At 49.1% G+C, this 25,013-nt stretch overlaps 1 protein-coding gene across 2 annotated transcripts; it reads left to right on the plus strand.

The window, feature by feature from the left end:
- On the plus strand, window positions 1–25,013 carry LOC105697281 (guanine nucleotide-binding protein G(o) subunit alpha). 2 transcript variants are annotated; one of them, XM_012420466.2, is made up of 9 exons: window positions 1–537; window positions 1,007–1,317; window positions 8,637–8,679; window positions 11,343–11,484; window positions 14,526–14,686; window positions 17,496–17,624; window positions 17,936–18,065; window positions 18,556–18,709; window positions 19,305–25,013. In XM_012420466.2, exons 2-9 carry the CDS (start codon window positions 1,200–1,202, stop codon window positions 19,490–19,492), a joined length of 1,065 nt encoding a protein of 354 aa, XP_012275889.1. In that variant the 5' UTR covers window positions 1–537; window positions 1,007–1,199; the 3' UTR covers window positions 19,493–25,013. The 2 variants fall into 2 exon arrangements, with proteins under 2 accessions (XP_012275889.1, XP_012275890.1); XM_012420467.2 differs by lacking the exon at window positions 1–537 and having other exon boundaries at window positions 751–1,317.

Consider the following 25,013-nt stretch of genomic DNA (forward strand, 5'->3'; position numbering starts at 1 on the left):
TGTTAAGAGTGTCCGTTTGATCGGTACCTCCTGTCTCGCGTTTCTCGCGAGTCCCCGTCCTCAGGAGAGAGCGGAGGCGCGCCCGGACTTCCGCAGGAAGGCCCCCGGGTCTTCTCCGCGAGTGCCGCCCGGCCGATGGAAAACCGGTGAAAAGAAACCCGAGGTTTTTCGGAAAAAGGCGATCCAGCCCGTGGTGTGTGCTCTCACGCGCCGACCCTCCGCCGCCCCCCCTTCTCTCTCTCCCGCTCGCCCTGACTCTTTCTCTCTCCCCGTCTCGGAACCCCCCGTGAAGACTCGCTCGTGCGCGTCGCGGGACCGTGCCGGTCGCGCGGAGGTTCCTCCGAATTATCGATCAAATAGCCCGTCGAAAGGAGAAAGGAAAAACGTGCCGGGAGCGCCGCGAAAGCGGCCTGCGCCCCTCGGGGAGGACGTCGGACTCCCGCGGCCACGACCCGTGCATGTCCCCGCCCGGACGGACCCCCGACTACCCTGGCACCTAGCGGACGCCGCTGCGTGGACGACGGGGTAGCGGAGAAAGTGAGTATCCTCGCGGGCCCCGCCAGCGCCCCCGGCGAGGCGTCAGGCGGCGCGAGCGAGCCACCCCTCGCCCCCTCTCCGCCCTCGCTCGCGCATCCCCGGGCTCCCCGAGCTCCCCGGGCTCCCCGGGATCCCCGGAGACTCGGACGCGGCCGGAACGCCACCTGGATTATCCCCTGATCTTTCTATCCCCTATCACCAAAAATCGCCCTCGTACGTGATCTACGTTCTCGAATTAACCCGGGACAAGGGTCCCGTCCAATCGAGCCGATCGTTCGGGCTGGTTGAACCGTGAACCGCGAGGGGGCCGGGGACGATAATCGGGGACACGCCTCGTCCGCGAGGTGCGATCGAAGCACGGTTTTACGCGCAGCGAGGCGGAGGACGTTGGCCCTCGGGGGCTTCTTTCGCTAGGAGGAAGCCGAGGGTCCTGCCTTACAGAAGCTAAGGTCCGTCGCGATCTTTGCAGGCCTGAACTCGTGACGAAGTCGCGGTCGAAATCGGCGCAAGGGTGGCGTCTCTCGTCGGCGGCGGCGGCGGCGGAGGCGGCGGCAGTGCCAGGGTGCGGTGCGCGCGGCGGTAGTGGGCGGAGGCGAGGGTGCTGCAGGCGGATCCTGGAAAAGGGCGCGGGGGTGGCGTTTGTCAAGGCAACGTGTAGCAAGATGGGCTGCGCCATGTCCGCCGAGGAGCGGGCCGCTCTGGCCCGCAGCAAGCAGATAGAGCGGAACCTCAAGGAGGATGGCATCCAGGCGGCCAAGGACATCAAGCTCCTGCTGCTCGGTAAGTCCTCGACGACGATCCCTGAATAATCTTCCCTTACCCCGAGACTTTTCTCGATTTTCTTCGCTCGAAAGAACCCTTTTTCGGCTTCGCGGAGACTTCCAGGGAAGGGGGAAAGGGTGAGGCATGAGGTCGCATTTTTCTACCGAGAGGTTCCCGGTTTGAGAACGTAGGGAACTCCGGTGGCAAATTGCAAGGCGGAGGCTAAGGAGCGCGGACGACGGCGCACCACGTGGTCGGTGACAGCTCGATGGATGCGCGCGCACTCGCGGCGCACCACTCGCGACCATTTCGGAACGCGCTCAACCGGCTTCTCGAATCGCGTCGAGGATCTTCGCTCGAACGATCCCGGGGAAATCGATCGTATTGGATGTGAGTTCTTTGCTAAGGGAGTCGAACACGGGGAAATCGACCGGAATGCTTCCTTTTCGAGTTCGAGAGAGGCGCCTCCGCGTCGAACTGATGCGCGCGGCTAGGGCTCTTAGGACGGAGCAATTAGAGCGGCTAATTTCGCGATACACGTATCCGGTTTAATTCGCGAGACAATTTAGATGGGTCGTCGCGTTCGATACCTCCCGTTGTCAAAAGGTGTCGATTGATAAAGGAACTTGTCCCTTTGGGAAAGGACGGACGGAGGTGTCGTCCCCTGCGTATCATGGAAAACGACAAGGACTGAGAGAACGTTTTCTGCTCGGGATGTTTCGTTCCATTAAAAAAAAATTCTTTCACTTGGAGAGGGCGGTACGCCCAACTGACGCTAGTGAAATTTGAATTTTTTTTTTACACCCAGTTAGGAAAAGTGTTTCACGAACGATTGATCCCTCGGATGCCACTTTCATATGACCTTAACCTCGGGAAACTCCCTTCGAGAGGGCGCGGGTAGGAACGTCCAAGGCTATTTTTCGAAATTTCGGAACGCGAAATCGGTGCCTTCGAAATGGAATCGCGTTCCTATTTCTGCGGCGATTGAAATGTCACGCGTCAGGGAGACGAGCAAAAGCCATCCGGGTCTCTTCTTTACGAGCTTGCCGAGCTGTCGCGGATCAACCGAGGAATACTTCTTTGTGGTCTGTGCCACAGGCAAGGATGTCGTCCAAAGGCATCCAAATGGCGTCCGAATGGAGTCAAAAAGCGTCCGCCGAATCGGGAACGATTAGTTTTTTCACTTCCAGGGAAATTATGCTTGGCGGGATGAGCGAATTCGCTCATACGAATAGTTCTCTTCCTTCCAGGCGGTCCAGATCCGTCCAGCGCTCGGAATGCTCGTGAAGGAATTAATCGGGAATTTTCTCGATATTCGGCTGCTTCTGGTCGAGTTGGCTTGATGAGTTAATGGCGTAAATGCCGAGCTAACTCGTGCCATATGCGTCAGAAATTCGACCTAATTGTCGTGACGTCGAGGCGATCCCGGTTCCACTCATCGGGAGGGAGATGGTCCGGGGTGCTTTCCCTCCGCTCGTAGTCGCCCCGTTATAACGTAATCTTCGACCCTGGCTTGAGGAAATGATTTGTCGACTCTGTCGCGGAACCCCATTTCTTTTTCTTTTTTTATTACAATTTCATAGGTTCGTGCGAGTGGCGAGTTTTCAATCGGCTCGGTCTGGGATCGAGGGTCATTTTCATATAGGACAATGTACACAAAAATTATCAAACGTACCAATTATCGGACGAATTTCCAATGTGATCGGATGAATTTAAAAATAAGGCACATTTATTCATCTATTCCTACTAATCAACGTTCTATTTTCATATTTTGGTCATATTTTATCCACGTTGGACCAAAAACGGCAATGGCCTCATGCGTTGGCGGGTCGTTCGGCGAAGCATATGAGAAGCGTCAAGTATCGAACATATCGAACGAGCTTCCAAAGTGATCGGGAAAACTTAAGATTAAGGCGACATTTATTCATCTATTCCTAACCAATGTTCTATAGACTCATATTTTCTCCATGTTGCACCGAAACCGACAATGGAAGCACGCTTTGGCAGGTCGTTTGACGGGTCACGCGAGAAGCGTCAAGTATCGAACGAAGCACGCCGCGTTCCGGGGTACTCGAGGGTGCGTATATTTGGCCCACGAGACGGGATTCCAGAGTCAGGTTCGCTTCCGTTTCGGCGAATTTCGGGTTCCCTTGCTCGGCGACCCTGACCTACGCCGTCCGAGATATACAAGTACGTCGAGCAAGACGAAGAGAGGGAGAGACCGATGAAAACGCAAAGCCAGCACTCGTGAACGCTGGAACGCGATACTCTTACGCTGACAAGTTCCAAGAGGGGTCGGGAAAGTCTTCCGAGTTCGATCGATCCGAGTACACGCGAGCCATCTAAAAATAATGGACACCCGACGAAGGCGGGGCTCTTCCGGGTGTTTTCTGACCGGACCTTCCGAGTCCCCGCAACCAGTTGCCGACTACGGCCTGATTCGAATTGGGAGCAACGAGCTACCATGAACGTCGGACCCGATGGCTCCCTTGATATTCCTGAGACCGTGGGGAGAATACAAGAGGGCGGACAGGGGACGATTCCTTCTTTTTTGCTCGTTAACGTATTCGCGATCTTCAAATTTTTTCCGTTTCAAATACCTAGTACCGGCGAAAATAATGAAATTTTGATACTGGTTGCCGCAAACTTGTATCGTGTATCGTTATGGACGCGATTCACGTCAGCGGCAATCAGGAATAGAATTTAAAATGACGTGAATTCACGTCAGCGGCAATCAGGAATAAAATTTAAAATGACGTGAATTCACGTCAGCGGCAATCAGGAATAGAATTTAAAATGACGTGAATTCACGTCAGCGGCAACCAGGAATAGAACTTGAAAAGACGTGAGTTTACGTCAGCGGTCGCGAATGTGTTAATAGATACCCGGTCGCCATATCGCGTTGCGTAGCTGTTGGCAAAATCAAAGGGAAAGGGAGAAAGGAGGACGTCTCTTGATTTCCATCAGTTCTGTTTATCATCTTCGCATTACGAAGTTCACCGTGATCTTTCGACCTCTTCCCTCTACGACCGCCCCGTGAGAACTCGTTGCTACGACGCGCCTTTCCTAGAGATTCACTTAAGAAATTCAGAGAAACTTGACCTTCTCGGCTAGCCGACGTGATAGTACAATCTCGTGACGCAGCTCGTACGATAGCGATATCCGTTGAAAGAGGAATGTTTAATTTCGGAAGACTCCTTCGCTCGAAGCGAAGAAATTTTCGCGAACAAGGACGACGACGTAGGAAGCAATTGTTGGTATCCGAAATATTCGAGGTGGTAGTCACAATCAAACCGCATGAGCAGGGCGCGATCGACCTCATGGGGTGAAAATCGACGTCGATTGGGGAATTGCCTCCGACGTGGGAGGTTACCCTCTCTTAGGGAATTCCTCCAGTTTTCCGTAAAAAATCACGACGCTCGGGAACACCTCGGAGCATGGTTTCTTGGAAGATGTGCGCCTCCACCGAAATTTGGCTCTTGTTTATTGGTGTAACCCGTGACGTCATCGCTGAGCACTGTGTGCATCCAGCTGAGTATTTCCATCCGGTTACAGCCGTGTCCGAGGCTCGTCCTGAAAGAGCGTGCGTTTCTCATGGATGGATAATCGATCTTAAAACCCGGCTTCTCGTTATTAGAAACAAGATACAGTCGCGAACTATCCGATGCATTTGGAAGGGAGTCAATTGATATAAGGGGGTATATAGGCTGTGAACTGCGGTTTAATCAAAGTGAGTTTAAATTAGAATGAAAAGGTATAGGAAGTATTTTTTTTCGAGGTTGTTTTATTTAACTTTCTATGGAGAATGTGGGACGAAAAAGGTTTTAAAGAGTCTCAAAACGGCGGTCTGAGATTCCTGACTATGCACGGTGTACACTGGCTGAGATGAATGCCTCCATTGCAGATATGGTGCCGGCAAAGTATGAAAGAAAGACATTCATGTCCGCCACTGTACATGTTTCCAGAAGAGTGGCAGGTTTGAAACAAACAGTTCAGGTGGTTAGTGGTTATGTAAAGGAGGATACTAAACTCGGGCGTTCGATTGGCGTGTATTTTTTAAATTGGCTGACATGATTTCTCAAAAACTGAATCGATTCTGTTCAAATTCATATGGTATGTTCAGTACACTTATAGTTCTCGCTCGAACTACGATAATTATGATATTTGTCATAGGTTTTTTTTTAGCAAGCTTAAAAAATCCGAAACAAAAAGACAAAAATCGGAATTAAATGTTCAAAATCGTGCGGGAAATTTAATTTTCAATATTTTTATTTAATCCTAGTTCCGGCTACAGCCACAGGTCTACGGATTAAAATGCCATTTCCCTTGTTGATTTCCGATGAACATGACAGCCGGAATCACGTCAGCCGTCAATTTACTTTTTTGTCACATCTGTGTCTTTCTGATTCCAATCTATACTTTTGCTTGAAAAAATTCTGAGTGACTGTATAAATGTTGATATGAATATATTGTAAAAATTTCAAGATGGGGTGTTTTCGTAGTTGGTCAGAAAAAATTCACAAGGAAAGCGAAAAAATACTGCCGTCACAGGGTACTGCCTTAACGTTGAAGGTACCGAAGAAAAAGGAAGACGATGTAGCGAGCTACCGGCGATTGACAGTGTTAGCTCGAGGGACGCAAGAACTCGTATCGACTGCTCGTCGTCGGCGCGGACGCACCTTTACCTGTACTACTTAGGTGAACGAAGTAGTGCCACCTGACTATCATCGGGCGCTGCACCGATCGAAAGCCGCCGTCAAGATGGACGTTTTGCGTCGTTCGCGGTGCTTTTCTCTATTTCACGCGAGTACAGAAATACCCAAAGCGGCCGTTCCGTCGAAAGAGGAAAGGGGAGCGTTTCGCACCCTTTGAAATTCACCTGAACGTCGATAACGTATCGGAATTTCCTCGATGCAATCGAGACGGCCTCGAGACGCGATACCAAAGTGAAACGTCGAGACTTTTAACGGCGTCGGTACATCACGATAAACCGCGGGGAGATACTTTTTCGCACGGCGGCTATTTTTACTCCGCGAACCGGGCCTCGAAAAACGCAGCTGCCTCCGAAGTTTTCGCGGCCGATAGATGGACGAAAAAGCTCCGAAACGTGTATCCATATATATACGCACACATATATAACGCGTCTAAGAGACCGGGAAGGAGGATTACTTTTTTAGTGCTTTCGGTATCTCTTAAGAGCGTATTCTTTCACCTCCACGTACATGATTCGTCCCTCCTTAAGAGCACCTTTGCCCATTCATTCCGGCAGTTTTTACGATGAAATCGTGCCGACGAAGAATGACTTTGGCATTTGCCTCCGTTGCGATGTCTTGCGTCACTTCCGCCGGATATCCATCGAACGACGCCGCAGCCTCGATAAAAATTCGAGAGAAAAAGTAACGCGTTCTTCCTGGCCGTCGAGAAAATAAAAAGAAGAAAGAAAGAAAGAAAGAAACGTTGAAACGAGTCGCACATTCGGAATGGCGCGAGCGAGCATTCCTTTTCTCTTTCTCTCTCTCGTCTTTTTCGCGAGATCCTCGAGTATGCTCGTGAGTTATTTCCGGGCTGGGATCGAGTTTTGAATCTTGGAGGGTTTCCCGGATTTCAGAAAACGAGGCCTGGAAGGAGGTTTGAATGGGGCGTATCGACTCCTTTCGAGGGCCGTTCGTATCAGCTCGAGGTTTCATAAAGGCCTGCGATAATGGCGCCGATCGGTCACGATCGATCATCGCCGTCCTGCTTAGCCGAAACCTCTTTATTTTCTCGAGGCACACTTTTGAAGACCCTTCACGTCGTGACTGCCTGAAAATAATGCGGAGGGAAAAGTGGTAGCGCCTTTAAAAAGTTAATCCTCTTTTGGGAGATAGATTTCTTATCCCATTCGACAGTACGTCCTGAAATTTCGGAAAATCGAGCCGACGAAAATCTAGAAGGGGGATTTTTAAGTGATCGTTTAGTATGTTATATTCTCCTAGAGGAATTATTCGAACGAGCCAAAGAGCCGGGCCCGTGCACTTTCACCTGCACACACGGAACTGGGCGATAAGGGGGTCCAAATATTTGCGGAGTCGCGGATTATGCGCGTAGCATGTTTTTATCAAGCTTAACACGCAGCGTGACTTATCTCCGGTAAATGGCCGGCGATTATGCGGAGCTTGATAAGACCTGCACCGGTTGGTCCAGGAGTTGCGAGCTCGGAAAGCGTTTCCGCTCGAGCGTGTCGACCCACCTTTGCGTTCCCATCTTCCTGAGTGGGTGTGACTTATCGTTCTAAGCACTCACGAATTTCGACTCGGTCTCGCGAGACCGACGAGAGACCTTGAAATGTGCCGAGGGAATTCTCGACCTATTAGCTGTGGAAATTTTTTGCCCTACCTAGATCCTGCATAACCTAAATCAGCCCTTTTTGGTCCTATTTCACTATTTAAGTTCTACCTTATTCCTACACGTAGAAAGAAATGGAAATTCTTTTATTACGAAATAACGACTCCATGACCGGTAGAAGAGAGGAGCGATCCAACTTCAATGAATATGATCCATTCCATCGAGAATGAGTGACGTACCGTTGGAACAAATTTTCGTGAATTTAAAGAAAAAAAAAAAAACGAAAAAATCGAAAAAGGTCATTTGAAATGACGACTCGATGACCAGGAAAAGGGAGGAGCAATCCAACCGCAATGGTTCCGGATTAGACCGTCGAGAATGAGTAACGTACCGTTGAAATGAATTTTCCCGAGTTTGAAAAAAGTCGATAAAAGGCATTCGAAATAACGACTCGACGACCAGTAAAAGGGAGGAGCAATCCAACCGCAATGGTTCCGGATTAGACCGTCGAGAATGAGTAACGTACCGTTGAAATGAATTTTCGCGAATTTGAAAAAAAAATTAAAAAAAAGTCTATAAAGGTTATTCGAAGTGGGGATGATCGGTAGAAGGGAGGAGTGTTCCAACACTTGGAAAAAGAGTTCGAGCGGTCGAACGGGGCACGATAGGTCGTGCGGTCGGTCGTCGATAGATACGTACACGTACGCGCGGCGAGCCGTCGTTAAACGGCTCTGGCACGAGTAGCTATTATAGGCGGCTACTTAGTCAAAAGAGCTTTTAAAGGAGGGGAGGCTCACGGTAAGCAGGAAAGCAAGTTCCGTTCGCGCGTCACGTCCGTTTATAAAATGGCACACGTTGCATCGGCCGATATCGCGTCTCGACAGCGGGATTTTCGCGATTCCCGCCCTACGTTCGATCTTCCATCGAACCGTTCGATAGGAAGCTCAAAAATCGCTCTCCCACCTCCCACAACCGTGACTGCTCTAATCAACGAGGTTTATCTCTGTTCGCAGGTGCGGGCGAGTCCGGCAAAAGTACCATCGTTAAACAAATGAAGTAAGTATCGTCGATCAGGGTGTATTACATGAATCTTGAAGCATTTGGTGCGTGCTGGTAGAGTGGACTGAGAAAAAAGAACAGCATTAAACGTTACTACACGAGCTCTGAAATAGGCGCGGATCCCTAAAAAGAATATGATATGCGACTAGTGATTTGATGTTACGATTTGTAAAGGTCTTTTGTCTTTCCGTATTTGTATGTCAAATGCCTTTTGCGGACTAGCGCTTCCCGAGTCGAAATTTTGGCCCTTCTTTGAGCCTGCGTAATCCAAGTAAGACCTCTTTTGGTCCTGTTTCGCTCTTTTAAAGTCCTCTTTCAACCTTTCACGTCCTACTTCATTCGAATTGAGGTATACAAGTAGAAGGTATGGAAATATCTGCCACTTTTAAGGTCTAAAGAAGGATTTCAAACTCGAAAGTATGTCGCGTCAAAACCCATTTAAGACCTGTAATTGGGGGTTCTAAGTAGGATCAAAATTTCGATTCGGGTTATCACAACTACCTTTTCTCAGTGTGCGGCTTCGGCGTGCGGTCTGACTTAGCGTAAAGGCGGAAGCCGTTGCGAGACTCGCTTAAAGGCTCGCGTCGACAACGACGATCGAAACGATCATCGTCGACAATAAGTGCAAAGCCCCGCAGGTGTCCGGGGCAATTTAAGCCGCGGAAAGTCGAGCGGAAGAAGCCTCGCTTACTCGCAAGTCGCGACATCGGTCTTTCCCCTTTGACAAAAGACTGAATCGACGGGGGCTCGTCGCGTCCCATTGTCCTCGGTCAGCTGCCCACCGATTTGCGTGCAAACTCGACGCTAATCCTTAACGGTCTTTGCGCTAACTAGCGATGAGCAAATGCAAAACCAAGCCTACCATGGTCTTTTTCTTGGCATTGGTCATGCATACTCAAATCTTGGACGCGTTCAGTCGAGTCTTGTTCTTGCAAGTATGATTAGGTTTGGTCTTTATCTTCCAAAAAGTTCAATCCAAGACCGATTTTGCTCATCGCTAGCGTTAACGGGTGCAACTCATTCCGTGCCCTCCCTTTCCTCCGCGGTTATTTTTTTTTTCCACCGTAGTTTCATCGACCGAAACTCGATCGACGCTTTTCCGGCAGGAACTTTCGGGCAGGCGTCGTATTACCGACGAATAGGAATCTACGGGCGAGATTTCCCGGTTCGATTTCCTCGGAGAGGTCACAGTGGTGCTTTGACCCGTTGACACGGAGGTCGTTCGAACTCGCCACGCAAAGTCGGTGGTAATGACCAAAGTAAAAGGGAGGGCTCGCGATCGAGGATCGACGAAGAGACGAATAGAGCATACAGAGAGATTTTTTATGAGGGGGTCGAAGCTCGGGACGTAAGGGGAGGATTGGCGCGGCCATCTTGCCGAGCTGCGCCATACGCGCAATCTTGTATTCGCGAGTAATGGCAGCCAAAGCGTGAGTACGGCGTCTTTTTAGAAATACAATGAAACGCCCGGCGGAGAATCTAAAGATCGTAAAATTGTGTTAAATACCGTTCTTAAGGTGATAAAAATTGTAAATAGCAGTAATAGCTTTCGTAAATGTCTTTCGAATTGCCTTTTATTTCTTTTTAGAATCCGTGTTCACTGGTAGGGCAAGATGGCCGCCGCCCTTTTGCCCTCTTACGTCTTGAGGCTCATTCACGGAACGATTTTCATTGTCCATCTTTTTATAAATCTATAATTGCGGTCGTCGAGTTGAAACTCGAGCTTTTTGCCGAATACCTACTGGGCGCAACGAGCGATCCCGGGTATTAAGCCTCGGTTTTTCATCGGTATTTTAGAATCGTCTCGAGATCGTCTTCGCGAGTCCTTCGAGTCGGAAGACTCGAAGCGTTCCTCCGTCGCGACCGGCCTCGATGAACGGCCCGTTATCGCTCTGCCCGGGCGCAAAAAGGCCACCGCCCGCCTAGCTCGGCGTTTCCGCGTCGATAACGGCGACGTTAATCGAAAGGCCGGGCGAAACGGAGGAACGGACCCGGGAATTCCCTACGAATTCGCCGCTCGTTTCGTCGCTCACTTCCCCTGCCGACGAAACGTCGATCGAAGGTACGCCCGGTATCAGGGGCGGCCTTCAATCTTTTTCCGCCCATCGCGCCCCTGACCGGAAGATAGCCGGTTCGCGTGAGTCCGTTTCAATCCAACGTCCACGGCGCGTTTCTCAATCCGGACATAAGGTGACGTGAAACCCGGGTCAAAGAGGACTTTTGTGAAACTTTTCTCCGAATTGGATTTACTTAATCGTTTCAAACCTCACAACGTGAACACGAAGACTACGAGGAAGGTCCTGATATCCATGACATTTGATTCTTTTTTTTTTTTTCTTTTTAAATTTGCATCTAGACATTTTGACACTTTTTTACAAAGTGGAGTATCATGGTTGGCAGGACCTTCCTTATAGCCTCCACGTTCACGTTGTAATGTTTGAAACAATTCGGTACACTCAGTTCAGAGAAGAGCTTCATGGAGGATTGACTCCTCGGACACCAGTTTCACATCCCCTTAAACACAAGACGCGAGAGAGGCCTTGATTCTCGGTAGATTTCAATCGATTTTGACTGGTATCTTCCGGTGTTATGGCGCTCTCGCGAGAACACCTGAGTTCGTAGTTGAAACGATCGGAGATAACTTGACTGGTCCGTTTCAGGATCATCCACGAAAGCGGCTTCACGCCCGAGGACTTCAAGCAGTACCGACCCGTGGTTTACAGCAACACGATACAGTCTCTGGTCGCGATCCTCAGGGCGATGCCAAATTTGGGCATCAGCTTTTCGACCAACGAGAGAGAGGTAAACGATCCCACCGGATCCCCTGACTAATTCTTGTTCTTTTGTTTTTTTTCTTTTTCTTCATTTCTCGAGTCCGACGTGCTTCGGGTGGCGGAAAATGGCAACAAAAAGCCCGTTGTCCGACGCGATACGCCGTTGAATCTAGCTGTAACTGCAACAGGTGAGAAAATAATTAACGGGCGCACAGGTGGAACGGGGTTCACCGGACCGCCCGGAGTGCTGGGTACAATGTATAGATGCCGAGGTAAATAGTTGCACATAAGAGGCCCGGGAGCCCGTGTAATCGATGTAATCTACCTAACGACGAATAACGATATTCACCTTCGACGTACGAAGGGGACTCGGCGACGTGGGCGAGCCTTGTAACCCGATTGATCCATCTCGACGACATTGTCTAGGCTCGCGATGGCCCGCGATAGCCCGCCGATACGCTCCTACATAAGCGCACTAACCATTTCTCCGATAATCGTGCTCGGGTACCTATAGAAGAAGAGGAAGAGCAGAAGAACGCGCTCGCGATTAGCCCACGACGAATCGAGAGGGTATCCGTCCGTTATCAAGACGTTCGTCGCGCGTATACTTAAGCTCGCCGAGACGTTGCCAATCGTGAATGCGGTTTACTACGGTTCAATGGTTATCTCGTGAATGAAGCATGGAGCGCCAACTTGGCAAACTACGCGGCGAAATTCCAGCCGTACACTTATGGCCGAGCGCGAATAATGCAATTTGGCACTGCCCTTCCGAGTACTTCCCTGTCCTCGTGGCGGAGGTACCTCGACGTCCCTAAAGCTAGCAGTGCCACGTCAGCATAACCGCATAAATTATACATCAAAATTTATTCCTTTTTTATTGCATATTTATTACACAATACCTCGGGGTGTTGGGAAACGTTTAATGTGATACGAGAGTGACATCTCAGGAGTTAATCGTTTATGAGAATTTTCTGTAAACTAGGTGTACCGAATTGTCTGAAGATTTCCCATGTGAACATGGGGACTCTAAGGAGGGTCCCGACCCTGGGTGGAGAATAAAAGAAACTGTTTATAAACAAATTAAAAAGAAAAAATTAAATTTCATGAATGTCAGGACTTTCCGTTAGAGTTTCCATGTTGAGGTGGAAAAATGTCAAGGGGTTCGATTCACTCTATTCGGAGAAAAGCTTCATAAACGAAACCTTTCCGATGCCACTATTGTATCGCCTTAAGGATCGTAGGAAAACCGAAACGAAGAGGTACGATTCGACCGAGGGGAATGGAAAACCTAGATGGAATCGCCGCCTCGCAAACGAGAGACGAGCTAATGAATCTTTCGCGGGATTTTTATTACTTCCTCGAATAAATGGAATTGTGTAACGTCGCGGTAATAATAGCTTCCGCGAATTCGCGGTTTCCTTCGTGACCGGCGGGCTCGAATTCCCTGAATGTCGGGAGCACTTGGTAATAATTAAGGCGGAACCGCGAGCAGCCTTGGCGGTTGTAGTTTTGCACCCCCCTCGAGCACGACACGACCAATCCTAACGCAATTAGCCGAACTTTACAACGCGACAATCGGACGGGTTTCTATCCGCCATCGGTCCAACTTCTCCAGGTACCTACCATTAACGAAATTAAATTCCTCCCAGCTATAGTGTCTCGATCGATATACCCGAGAGAGAGTACGCGCCCTTTTCTTCCCTTATACCTCCAGGGACAAAAATACATTTACAGTCTTAGCAAAAGGACAACATGGCGATGAAGTTTCGCTCTCCCTGCAGGAGTAATTTCACGAACAGCAAACATTTCTGCAGTTGTATAGAGCGTTAACGTAACCCTAGGCGAGCATTCTTTAGAAGAAATGCTTTCTAAATTAACAAATGAATTTGTAGCAAGAGGGAAAAAATATTGTCACCACTTGAACTACCGTATACAATTTCTCGTTGCCAGAAAAGTGTATCGGAACCGTGAATAGAATTCCCCTTGCCCCGGCGGAGTAATCTTTTCTTTTCCGCCAACATGACAATTTATGAAAATAATGTTGCTGGTCCATTTTCACCCGTTCACGTCTCTCGAGGCAAGTGGAATTTCTTTTTATCACCGTGAATTATTCTTCTGCGTCTTTTACCGGAGGAGAGCGGAGGTCTCTCGAGTTGCGCGACTCGAGTTACTCGTGTGCACGGTCTCGTTTCTCGCTCGCGAATTGCGCCACCTTCGGGCGCTAGTTTCCTCAGGGTCCCGACGATCAGACGTGGACGCGCCCTGGCCCTCTCGGGTATCTCCTGCGGGCGCTTCGGTGTGAATAAATGTCCGATATGGGTTCCACGCAACGCGGCCTCTCGGGTTAGCGACGTCGATGGTATACGCACACGGGGCAGGGGGTACCCTCGGAAGCGTGCATTAATGAATCGACGTCACCACGAGACCTACGTCGCTAACATGTCGCCTCCCGTACGGGACTCGGTGGGTTTCGTAATCGCGGACGCGAAAGAGGAAGGAGCGGTAAAGCGGAGGGGTCAACGCGATCGAATTTTCCTACCGCTTTCAGCCCCGGTTATTTTCACTCGGCCCGTGCAGGATCGATCTCCGGTCACATCGGAGGCACCTTCCTCCGTGCGGAAGCTCTCGAGTACGCTCCAACCGGGATCGATGAGTCGACAAGTGTTACGTTAAATAAAAAATCGCCTCCCCTACTCGGAGAACGCACTCGTCGAAACCACCCCCGCGATCGTAGGGAGGACTCGATCGATGGAACCGCCTCGATGAAAATTGCCGATAGTTACGAAAGTGGGGGAAATTTATCGAGAGAGGAACTTCATTGCGCTTGATAGGGTAATTTCGATTTTTATTGTCATTTAAATGATTTCGAACTTTATTGTCATTTAAATGGATATGAGTCAAGTTATGGAGTAAGTTCATGGTTTTTAAATATTTTTTTTTAGTTAGATTACTTTTTCACAATTACGGGTATCTGCGCGTAGCTCTCTCTCTCTCTTTATGCATTACGGTGCAGAGCAACGGACTCCGCTTGGCTTCGTTTTCGATAAGGTCGTTTTATCTGTTCGACAGACGGACGCGAAGATGGTGTTCGACGTGATCCAACGAATGGAAGACACGGAGGCGTTTAGCGAAGAGCTCCTGGCCGCCATGAAGAGGTTGTGGGCCGACAGTGGGGTCCAGGAGTGTTTCGGCAGAAGTAACGAGTACCAACTGAACGACTCCGCGAAATAGTAAGTAACCTCGTCCGATCTGGCTCGTCGGGCAGTCGATTTATCGTCGCCCCCTTGTCCCGGTCGAACCGTCCTCGCGAAGCGAGAATCTCGAAGGGGCCAGGATCCAAGGATAGGAGGAAGCGATTTAGCGCGGCATTCGCTCTCCAACGAAGGAGGAGCCCTCTCTCGATCCTTCGAGGCTGGCTCGATCCCTCGCGAAGCTCCTTGAGCGAAGTTTATCCACTCGAGAAAGATGGGGAGAGAGGGAGGGAGGGAGAGAGCGAGATATCGACGCGGACGGGCCAAGAGCCTCTTCGGCAGCGAACGATCCCGTGACCTCGAAACGAGCGACCCGTCTATCCGCCCTATAGGCATCCCACCCCCGTATCTTGTCTCTTTCCTTCCCCTGGAAAGAGAAATCAAGACCACCCAAGAAACGAGGTGCTCGCTAGCCGAAGTTCGTTAGGCGAAAATCCGCCATCTTTGCGGCCAAGATAATTGCATCTGCATATCCCCTTCCATAAATTCGACACCCTGGAGCACGTCCGTTGTCATAGTAATCAGGATATTTTTGGACGAGGGGACGACCCATGGCCGGACTTTCGCCCCGAGGGCGGCCTCCGTTCTTTCCACGAAGAATCTTTCTCCGAAGCTGGAAGGAGGGCCGCTATTCCTCTAGTTGTTTCGAAAAATGAAATCCCTCGATGGCGCTCGTTGGGCGAAGTACGAGTCGAATCTGCCGGAGTTTCGAAGTTCTCCGAGCCGAGTTAGCCGGTACGTGGTACAGGGGGTACACGGAACGTGTCCTCGCATCCCTGCTCTCTACAAGTACCTTTCACCGGTGCGCGTATACCGTATACCGGTCGCGGGGAAGTGGGTACACCTACGCCCCCTCTCCTCCGGATGTCCACCCCAACGTCCGTCGACGTATATCGAGGGGACGGTCCCTCGGAATCTGCGGTAGGCGTCTCTCGAAGGCACCTACTCGCGAGCTTAGAAATGAATTACCGGTCACGGGGTGCTCAGGAACGTTCGTCGTCGATCGGTATCCGGGCGGAATGTCGGAATCGCGAGACTCGCTGCGAGGTGGCCGGACCCGGGAGAGTAGGGCAGGACGCCGCGGGTTCCCCGAGGGGAGACCCACGGAAGATGGAATATGCACGGAACGTAGAGCGTCGAGCTCTGTGTCGTATTGATCGCCGATGACGTCACGCCACGCCCGTGTCACGTGGTGGGAAAATGGCCGACGCGGGTGCCCCCACCGCGCGCCGCCACGGTCGCCGCGACGACTTAACCTAGCGGGAGACCCAGGGACAGAGGTTTGCCCACCGCGTGTCATCTGGATCCCAGATATCGAGCCCCGATGAGCCCCCGTTCGGACCGAGCCGGAAACGCCCGAAAGGAGCTTCCGCTTCTGACTCGGCCAGAGGAGGGCGCCTCTCGTCGATTCTTCCCTTCCCGCAGGACTCTCGCGTCCTCGTCGGTCCCTCATTGGTCGTCGAGCCGAGGTCGGGCGCGGCGCTAGATGTCGCTGTCCGGCGATCTTAACCTTATCCCTTGTCATCTCCATTGGGAGGCTCGCTCTTCTTGCGGATAATACCACGACGCCTTGCGATCGCGTATGAATATCGATTTTATGCTCGACGCCCCGCCGGGGGCTTTGGCTTCGCCAGAAAAAGAAGCGGGCGAGGATTCGGAGCGGCCAATGCATTATTTAGGACCGATTTCACGTCCGTCAAAGACGTTCGGTGATGGCTCTCGAGGTGCGGGGAGGTTTTGCGGGAGGGATGATTTGCCATTCAGATGCGCTCGATGGTCCTCTTAGCGGGGAATTATACTTCGGGGGGAATTATGTTTCGTTTTCGATTTTCTCAGCTTTCGAGATCGCTCGGAAGCGCATCTTTGCTTCTTAGAGACACTCTTCGGGGACTTTTGTCAACCCGAAGCATCCTTTCTCCTGCCTCTATGTAGCCGAAAAGAGTGGAAGAGAAATCTACTCCTGCGATAGGAGAAAGATAAAGAGATGGGACATGAGATACGGATCCTCGGGACTTGGACATCTGTACAATTATCTTCTCGTTATTTAATATTTCTCGGAATACGGTGTTTTCGTTGTCTTTTTTTCTCTTTCAAGTTTCGGTCTCGTCGCTTGGGCCTCGCAATCTTATCTCGATTTGTAGGTAACTTGGATCGGGTGATAAGGAGCGAATTACGAATTCCATGGAAAAGCTCGATGGAGCGATTAAACGACGGATTTACGGGTTTCCGATGTGCAGGGAAAGGTTCGGTTTCGACAACTTGTTGCGAGCCCCTCCCAGACACGCGACCGTTCTTGCGCCCCGCGAGCCGCCATCTTGGATTCTCTCCCTATGCCCGATAAAATATACAACTCGTTCGTTCGGCCCTCCTCCAAAAGGAGAATATCCCTGTTCGGCGAGGAAACTTCGCGAAACCGGTAGCTCCGTTTGTTAAACTCTTTATCGAACACGGTGTTCGATCCAGCATCCGTGAAACTCAGACTTTGTCCGACTCGAGCCATTTGATTACACGCTGCAACCGTCCGCGATAACGAGGACATACGCGTTCTCGAGGAAGCGAGTCATCCGGTATGGCGTATTGATTTCCCGTTCCATTACAATGACTTTTAATCGGGAACCACTTGTCGACACGTTCGTCTCTTAAAAGCACGACGAATGGTTTTTTTTCCCGTTCTCCCTTGAAGTAGAAAATCGAATGCTGTTCGGTTGCTCTCCACCTTTCTCGGGAATTAAACCCTGATGATCGAACGAAGTCGCAACTTGAACTAAATTGGCTTTTAACATTCCAGCTTCCTCGACGACCTGGATCGATTGGGAGCAAGGGACTACCAGCCCACGGAACAAGACATCCTAAGAACCCGAGTGAAAACTACCGGCATTGTGGAAGTACACTTCTCCTTCAAAAACCTAAATTTCAAGTGAGTAATTGACTAGGAACGGTCGACGTTGGTTAGCCAAATTATAGGACCGAGTCGGGAGAACAGGATTCAGAGCATGTGCAATTATTGTTACTTAATCGAGCTCGCAGCGTACGAGATGGATTTGCATCGCCTTGAATAATTCATGCTTGGAACATTAGACGGAGGTGATTACGTTTCGTGTGCTGCTGGACGATTAGATTCCGTTTTCGAGAGCGACAAGGCCAATTTCTTCGAGTGGCCCTTCCGACTCGATGAGCTTTGCCTGCCATTGCGATTCGACGATTAATTCGCATCGCTTCTTGTCGCAGATTGTTCGATGTGGGAGGACAAAGGAGTGAACGTAAAAAGTGGATACATTGTTTCGAGGACGTGACGGCGATCATTTTCTGCGTGGCGATGTCCGAGTACGACCAGGTCCTACACGAGGACGAGACCACGGTACGGGAACGTTCTTTTAATAATTAACTCTTCTGCTATCTTAATAAGGAGCTAAGATTTCCGAGTAACTGCAATATAAATCGAAGTCGAGGCGTTCGACTTTGAGATTCTATTCCGTCGTGGCGCGAGCAAACGAGAGCCCAACAAGAAGAACGAACGAATTTCAAGGAATGAAAGAGATCAATTGTGGGGGTCATTTCATGTGGGAAGTCTTCATTCGGCTCCGTGTCGTCCCATGGCGACGAGTATGTTTTCGACGCGTGTCAAAGTGTCAATTATTAACGGCACCTATGAAATTCCGACGGCTGTTATCTGTGAGACGATTCGCCGTTGGAATACGAGATGAGCCGGTCACGCAAAGTGCAGAGTCCTTTGGTTATTTTTAAATGATCAAAGACAGACTCGGTGAAAGCCCGTGTAGATTCAATCACAGAGTTCAACTTGCGAAGTCGCCCCTTCCCCGTAATTAATTACTGACTTTTCCATATAGAATCGAATGCAGGAGAGCTTGAAGCTGTTCGACTCGATCTGCAACAATAAGTGGTTCACGGATACTTCGATCATCCTCTTCCTCAACAAGAAGGATCTCTTCGAGGAGAAGATCCGGAAATCGCCTTTGACCATATGTTTTCCCGAATACGCCGGTAAGTCGAGAGAAACACCACCACTTAAGGGTCCGGTAAAGCCTGGTCAGCCATTTTGAACCGTGACGTCAAAGGTGAGAAAATCCCATTAATTTTCCAATTGGTATTCTACGAAGGGAATAACATTTACAATGAAGACGGCACGAAGAAACTAGGTATTCACGAAACGTGTCAGCTGGACAGTCTATGACGAATCGTGCAATGTGAAACGAGATACCACTATCCGAAAATATTTTCGTTGACGAGGTTAGGAATCCTAGGCGATAATTCGACAATAAACGTAATGTCGAGACAAATACGGACCGGCTGGCACAGTGACTTATCTACTGATCATTATGGTATCCATTTCTTGACGAAAATATGAAAAATGTAACCAAATACTGGCTGGGAAGTTTACACGATTTTCTCGCTTCTGACGTCAAAATTCAATATGGCCGACCTGGATTCACTGGACCCTTAACATTAAGCACTCACCCGTCGAGTGCGCATCTCTCGAAACTAGAAAGGTTAGAAGATTTGCAACGCATGTAAACGTTGTTCCTTCAAATTGGAGAAATTCCAACCCAACTTCTGACGACCTTTGAATCTTCTTTAGGCGCGCAAGAATACGGAGAGGCGGCCGCCTATATCCAAGCGCAATTCGAGGCGAAGAACAAGTCGACCACGAAGGAGATCTACTGCCACATGACCTGCGCTACCGACACGAACAACATTCAATTCGTGTTCGACGCAGTCACCGATGTGATTATAGCCAATAATCTGCGCGGCTGCGGTCTCTACTAGTCTAATTCTGCATTCTATTTAAGCGCGAACAATAGCGACAATGCTATCGGGCGAGAAGAGACGCGTTCCTCGGAATCGGATCAGGCCTGCTTCGGTTCGAGGGAGAACCGAGGCGAAGGGGAAACGTTGCGGAAGAGAAAAAGGGAGACGGCGACGACGACGACGACGGGACTCACTCGGCCGAGGACCGTTTCTCTATCCGGACCTGAAAAAGGATCTCGACTTTCCCGGACTCGTCGACCAGATCGTTCATCGACTTGGATGGAAGGTCCCCGGAGAATCCGGTTGTCTTCTGCGAGTCGATGGATAACGTCGAATCGTTCGCGTCGTCGCTCGGACGACCCACGTTTCGCTTTCGTAACTCGATTAAGATCGCGGTAGCTCAGGACGCCGAGAGAAAGAGAGAAGGAAAGACGCTCGTCCCGCGATTAGTTTTAGGCGAACCGAAACAGGTCCGTGAAACGATCGCGCCGCGGATAGTATACATTTTTAGATCTTCGGACACACACGATCCACACAGTCACACGCAACACACGCTCGCGCGTACCTCGAAAGAATCGTTTGTTCGTCTCGCGGAAGAGGGGAAAGAAAATCGGTTTCCCTCCCGAGTGAACGATCGGTCGCTCGTCGGCTCCCGACACGTTTTGAAAAACGTGCGTCGACGACGAGCGCGGCATTCTTTTGACGCGTACACGCGCATACATCCACACGAACCAGCGAGACGTGCGTGCACCCTCGAAAGCAACGTCACCCCGCGTGGACTCCCTCGTATCCTCGAAAAGGTAAATCCATACGAACGCGCATTTGTCCGTACGCGAGCGGCGACCGCGTCGCATGGAAATTTGGATTTTTTTTTTAAACCCAATCCGAAGGGAACCCTCGTGTAGAACTAAGTGCAATTCGTACGATCGAATCGGGGATCGAGTTTCATGAGGAGTACGGGTCGTTACTCCCGTTTGGAGCGAGACGCGCGAACGTTGACATTTTGGCGTCGTGGTAACGATTGGTACCCAAAAAGTGCACCGGACGAGACAGCTGATGCAGCTGGAAAAAGTGACTTCGTTTAAATCGCCGCTCGCCGTACATCTTACTCCGGTTTTGCAGGAACACGATGGTGCGTCTTAGGAAGGGATTAACGAAAGGCCAATGCGTCGGCCTTTGAAGGAGGACGAGGTCTCGGACCGATGAGTTACCGTTCCTCCTGGGTCATTCGCTTTATTTCATATCGAATCGATCGAATCGCGTATGCGCGCGTTCGACGGTTGCACAAACTTGAAGCACACCTCACTTTATACACTGTACCTCGAGACTTGCACGCATTTACCGTAGGGCGATTTTGTCAAGCCGGCCGAGGCCGCGAGTTTTTCCATTATCCTTTTAATCCGATCGACTGACTTTAGGCCGGACACTTTTCTCGAATAATGTGCGCATAAGGATGTACCTGGTCTACCTACATGTCGACTGGTGGTACGCACACGCACACGCACCCGCACCAGCGGCCCGACGTCCGCGGCTCATCTTGAATACGTATCTTTCCGAGTAACTTAATTTTTTCTCTCGTTATCTCATTTTGTACGTGTATCGACAATACCGTTTCGTTCGGGAAGATTCTTTTGGAGGAGAATCGTGTAAAGCAGCCACGGTAAATAGGAAGAGGGCGTATATACCGGACCTCGCGACCCGCGCGCTCGACGTACGCGGATGTTCATTGCGCACAATCCTAAGGTATTTTTATTCTCGCGTAAAGCATCGGTTATATTTTATTAACGAGAAAGGTAGGGAGCGAGACGCCGAGCGTACGCGGTTTACGCAGAAATTCAGAAAAATTGTGAGAGGAACTCGCGACGATTGGGTGACGTCGTGTACCGATTTCTTTTCGAAGCGGTTCAGTTTGTACCTCGGCCGACGGAATTACACCGAATACGTGGCATATTAATTTTTGTTCAGTGCCCGACCGAAGTGTTGCCTGAGAATCGGTCTCTCGATCCCGCGAGTTCTTTCTAGATTTTCTTAAGCTAGTCGACTCAATGCCAAAAAGTATGACAGCGGGCGTTTACGGAAAAACGCACAGTGGAAGATGTTAAATCGCGAAGGAAACCTGTGGTCTTGTCCCCGATGTCGAATCCGACGTTACGCGAGTTTCTTGCCAGGCTCTTTTTCGCGTGGGGATGAAACTAATCAAATTCGCGACGATTGCGACCGGTGGCATTAATTTGCACATCTTCGTTCAGCTGTACAAGGAAGAGCGAATGGGTGAGCAAGCGGGTGAGAAAGAGATTGCGAGAGGAAAGCGTGGATGCAAAGTAGTAGCTCATAAAGTGTGAAAAAAAAAAAAGAAAAGAAAAACGACATCCACTCTGGTTTTGTTCATGGCGGTGGCGTTGATTTTAAGATGCTTAGCTTGCCATTGAGATCGCAATGTTACCCAAAGAAACGTACCACATAATCATGTGCCAAGGTACATGGAGGAGTAACTTAAGTTGAGTGACGTCAATCGATCGATCAGCCGATCAGCTGTTAAACGGCCACTTTGATTTGCGGAAGTGATAAGTCTATAAATTCGATAATGTCTTAAATGTGACAAAGTTGGCTTCAACTCTTGCACCTCTTACGTTAGGTTTGAGAGGGATTCGAATCTTGCGAGGACTTTAACGAATTAGGGCCCGTTTGCTGTGGAAGCGTAAAAAACAGTTTCGATTTATTAAAGGAATCGAGATGCGGTTTTCATTAACGAAAGGCATTGAAACGTAATGTAAATGGTTTCTTAAAGATTCTCCGATTAAATGGTAGCTGGCGCATCTTCTGCTTGAGTAATTCGAACGGGCTAGTGAAGGTTTCTCATTCGCAGGGTATCGATTCAGTGAAGAAGCAATTCGGATCTATAGGTCTTCTGCGGAAGATGTTTTAGATGACAAAAAAGTGAGCACGACAGTCAGATAAAACAGTTAAATAGGAAAATGGTTATACGTAACTAACTTAATCGAAAGACGGGGGCGTTAAACTGGTGCAACGGACTGATGCCGAAGCACGTTTTTTTTTTCTTCTTTTTAAGTAAACAGGAAGAAAGTGAGAAACGAGAAAGAAAAGGAGCGTATTTGTAAGGATTTACCGATTACTGCGTTATTATCTATAAATAATTAATATTAAAATGCAAGTAATATTTCTATGTATACATGAGGAAATATTCTGATGAAAGTGAGATATATATAGAGAGAGAGAGAGTGAAAGAGAAAGTGAGAGTCAGGAAAAGTGCGACTGTTGATTCGGTGGAGACAAAGAGACATTATTAAATGAATTAAACGCACGCAGGAAAGCCACGTACGTTTTACGCGTGTCCGAAGGGAGGCGTCTCGTGCGACTTTGGAAGAAACCTCCATCTCATTTCTTTCTCAACTTCCCTCAGGGGGATTTTCTTCATTTTCTTGGCTTTTGAGTTCATAGAGAAAATCATTTTTTTTACACTAATTAGCATCGCTTAGGACGAGCCGCAATGCGTTCGAAAATATTTCCTCGGTACTTTTTATAATAACTTTTCTTCCAAGTAAGCAAGCCCGTTACGCGTTCTATCATTCCGTTGGATTAACGAAAACCCACATTTACGAGAGTCGTTGGAGAAACGCGTCCTCGAGTTGGCAATTCCTTTCCAATCACTTTTCAAAGTCGCATACGCACGTACTTTACGCAATCCGAGATTTCTGGAGACTCCTCGTATCGAATTCGCACACCTTATCAACCAAAAGTCATTGCCATTTAAACGCCGGATCGGTTGCTAAACATTTCCGGCGCGTTTCCGCTGCGATCGTCGACACAAAGTGAAGTACAAAATTCGGGCCACTGAAGAATATTTGCCTTCGGCTTCGTATCGATCTGTCCTCCCCCCACTAAAACGGGGCGCAGGGTTCTGCGATCGAAGTGCAATTCGCGCGACCAGTAGAGAGTCTTAGTCTTTCTTCTTTCTATCGTCCTTCGTCCTCTTGAAAAAGGAAAACGAAGTCGCTTAGCTGTATCTGTAATGTACACTCGATATAGTCGAAGGATTTCGCGCGTGGCGAGGGCTCCTTCCCGTTTCCCTTGGTTTCGGTATATTTCCCATTGCGATTATTGCTGTTCCTAGTTATCGTCACGGTTGCCATACGTTGTGAAATTAACATTACCGGCGACTGCTCGTAGTAAGGTGATTCATTCGTAGGTAATATATGTAATGTATATTGATTACTATACCTAAGTCATACATGTATCGTGTCTCTAGTCACATAGCGAAGAAGTGGTATGTACGCACGCGCACGCACACGCACACGCACATACAGACCTACACGAACACGCGACATGCACCTACAGGCCAATCGAATCCTTTGCTCGGTTTTTGGGTTTACCGGCGAAAAAGATAAAAAGAAAAAAAAAGAAAATGAAGAAAAAAGGGAGACGTGCTTTCGAGCTGGCCGGACGTTGAAGCGACGGACGGGAAACACGTGGCGAGGCGTCGCGCCCGTTTTTACGGAGGGACGGGAAGACCTAACGAAACGAATCGGTCGATCCGATGAAATATCTCTGGCGACGTGGAAGTACAAGGAGACGATTCGAGGACTCGAATCTTGCGGGAAGTCTGCGACAAAGATAGACGGACAGAGAGAGATTAGAGATATGAGGATCCGCCGTATCCGGCGAGCGAAAGATCGGGTCTTCGGTTCGGTCAACCTTACGTAAACTTCGTGCCTGACAAGATGGACCGTTCTTTCTCACCTAAAGCCGCCTCGCACTTGAGCTCATTTCCTTTACCGTTGAAGCGTCGAAGAGACGTCGTCATTTCGAAAGATCTGTCCGAAGCGGCGGCAGTACTCGAATTGAAATTCGAAGGGAGATATCGACGCGTCGACAAGTTGCGAACTGCGCGGAAAACGCTCACGGGCAAGCACGGTATTAAATTAACGTTAATCGATGATTCACTGACCGATAATGTCGATTAACGTAATTTAATAATCCATCTTCCGAGAAGGCATCTCAGCGAGAACTCTGAACTGGGGCTCGCCAATTAGGCACGGAAGCAAAGAGTATAAGTTCTACCGAACCATATTCGCTATACACTGCATTGTAATGTACTTTCTATCATTACGGATGAATTAATAAACAAGTAAATTAAAAGGAGGGTTAATGCTAGCGTTATATCGTAAATATAATATAATTATTGGTAATGTAATGATTATAATAACGATAACGAGAAACAAAGAAGAATAATGATAATGTTTAATTGACGATTAATATCCGAGAGCGCATGTATTTCGTGACTCATGCATACCTTAACGACTTTGATTTCCGGGAAGGGAAAGAAAGCAGCATCGTGCGAGATTTCGGTAAATGGACCAGGAGATTTATTAAAAAAAAAAAAAAAATAAAGAAAGAAAAAATATACACGCGGAATATTTGCAGATTACCACCATGAAAAGTCTCTCATTATATATAAATATTATGTAATGATTGTCCATACATCTTAAAATGTCGAAATAAACTAATATTAAAACCAGAA

This window comes from Orussus abietinus, unplaced genomic scaffold (assembly GCF_000612105.2).
Source record: "Orussus abietinus isolate OABI.00-Male unplaced genomic scaffold, Oabi_2.0 scaffold343, whole genome shotgun sequence".
Classification (NCBI taxonomy): Eukaryota; Metazoa; Arthropoda; class Insecta; order Hymenoptera; family Orussidae; genus Orussus; species Orussus abietinus.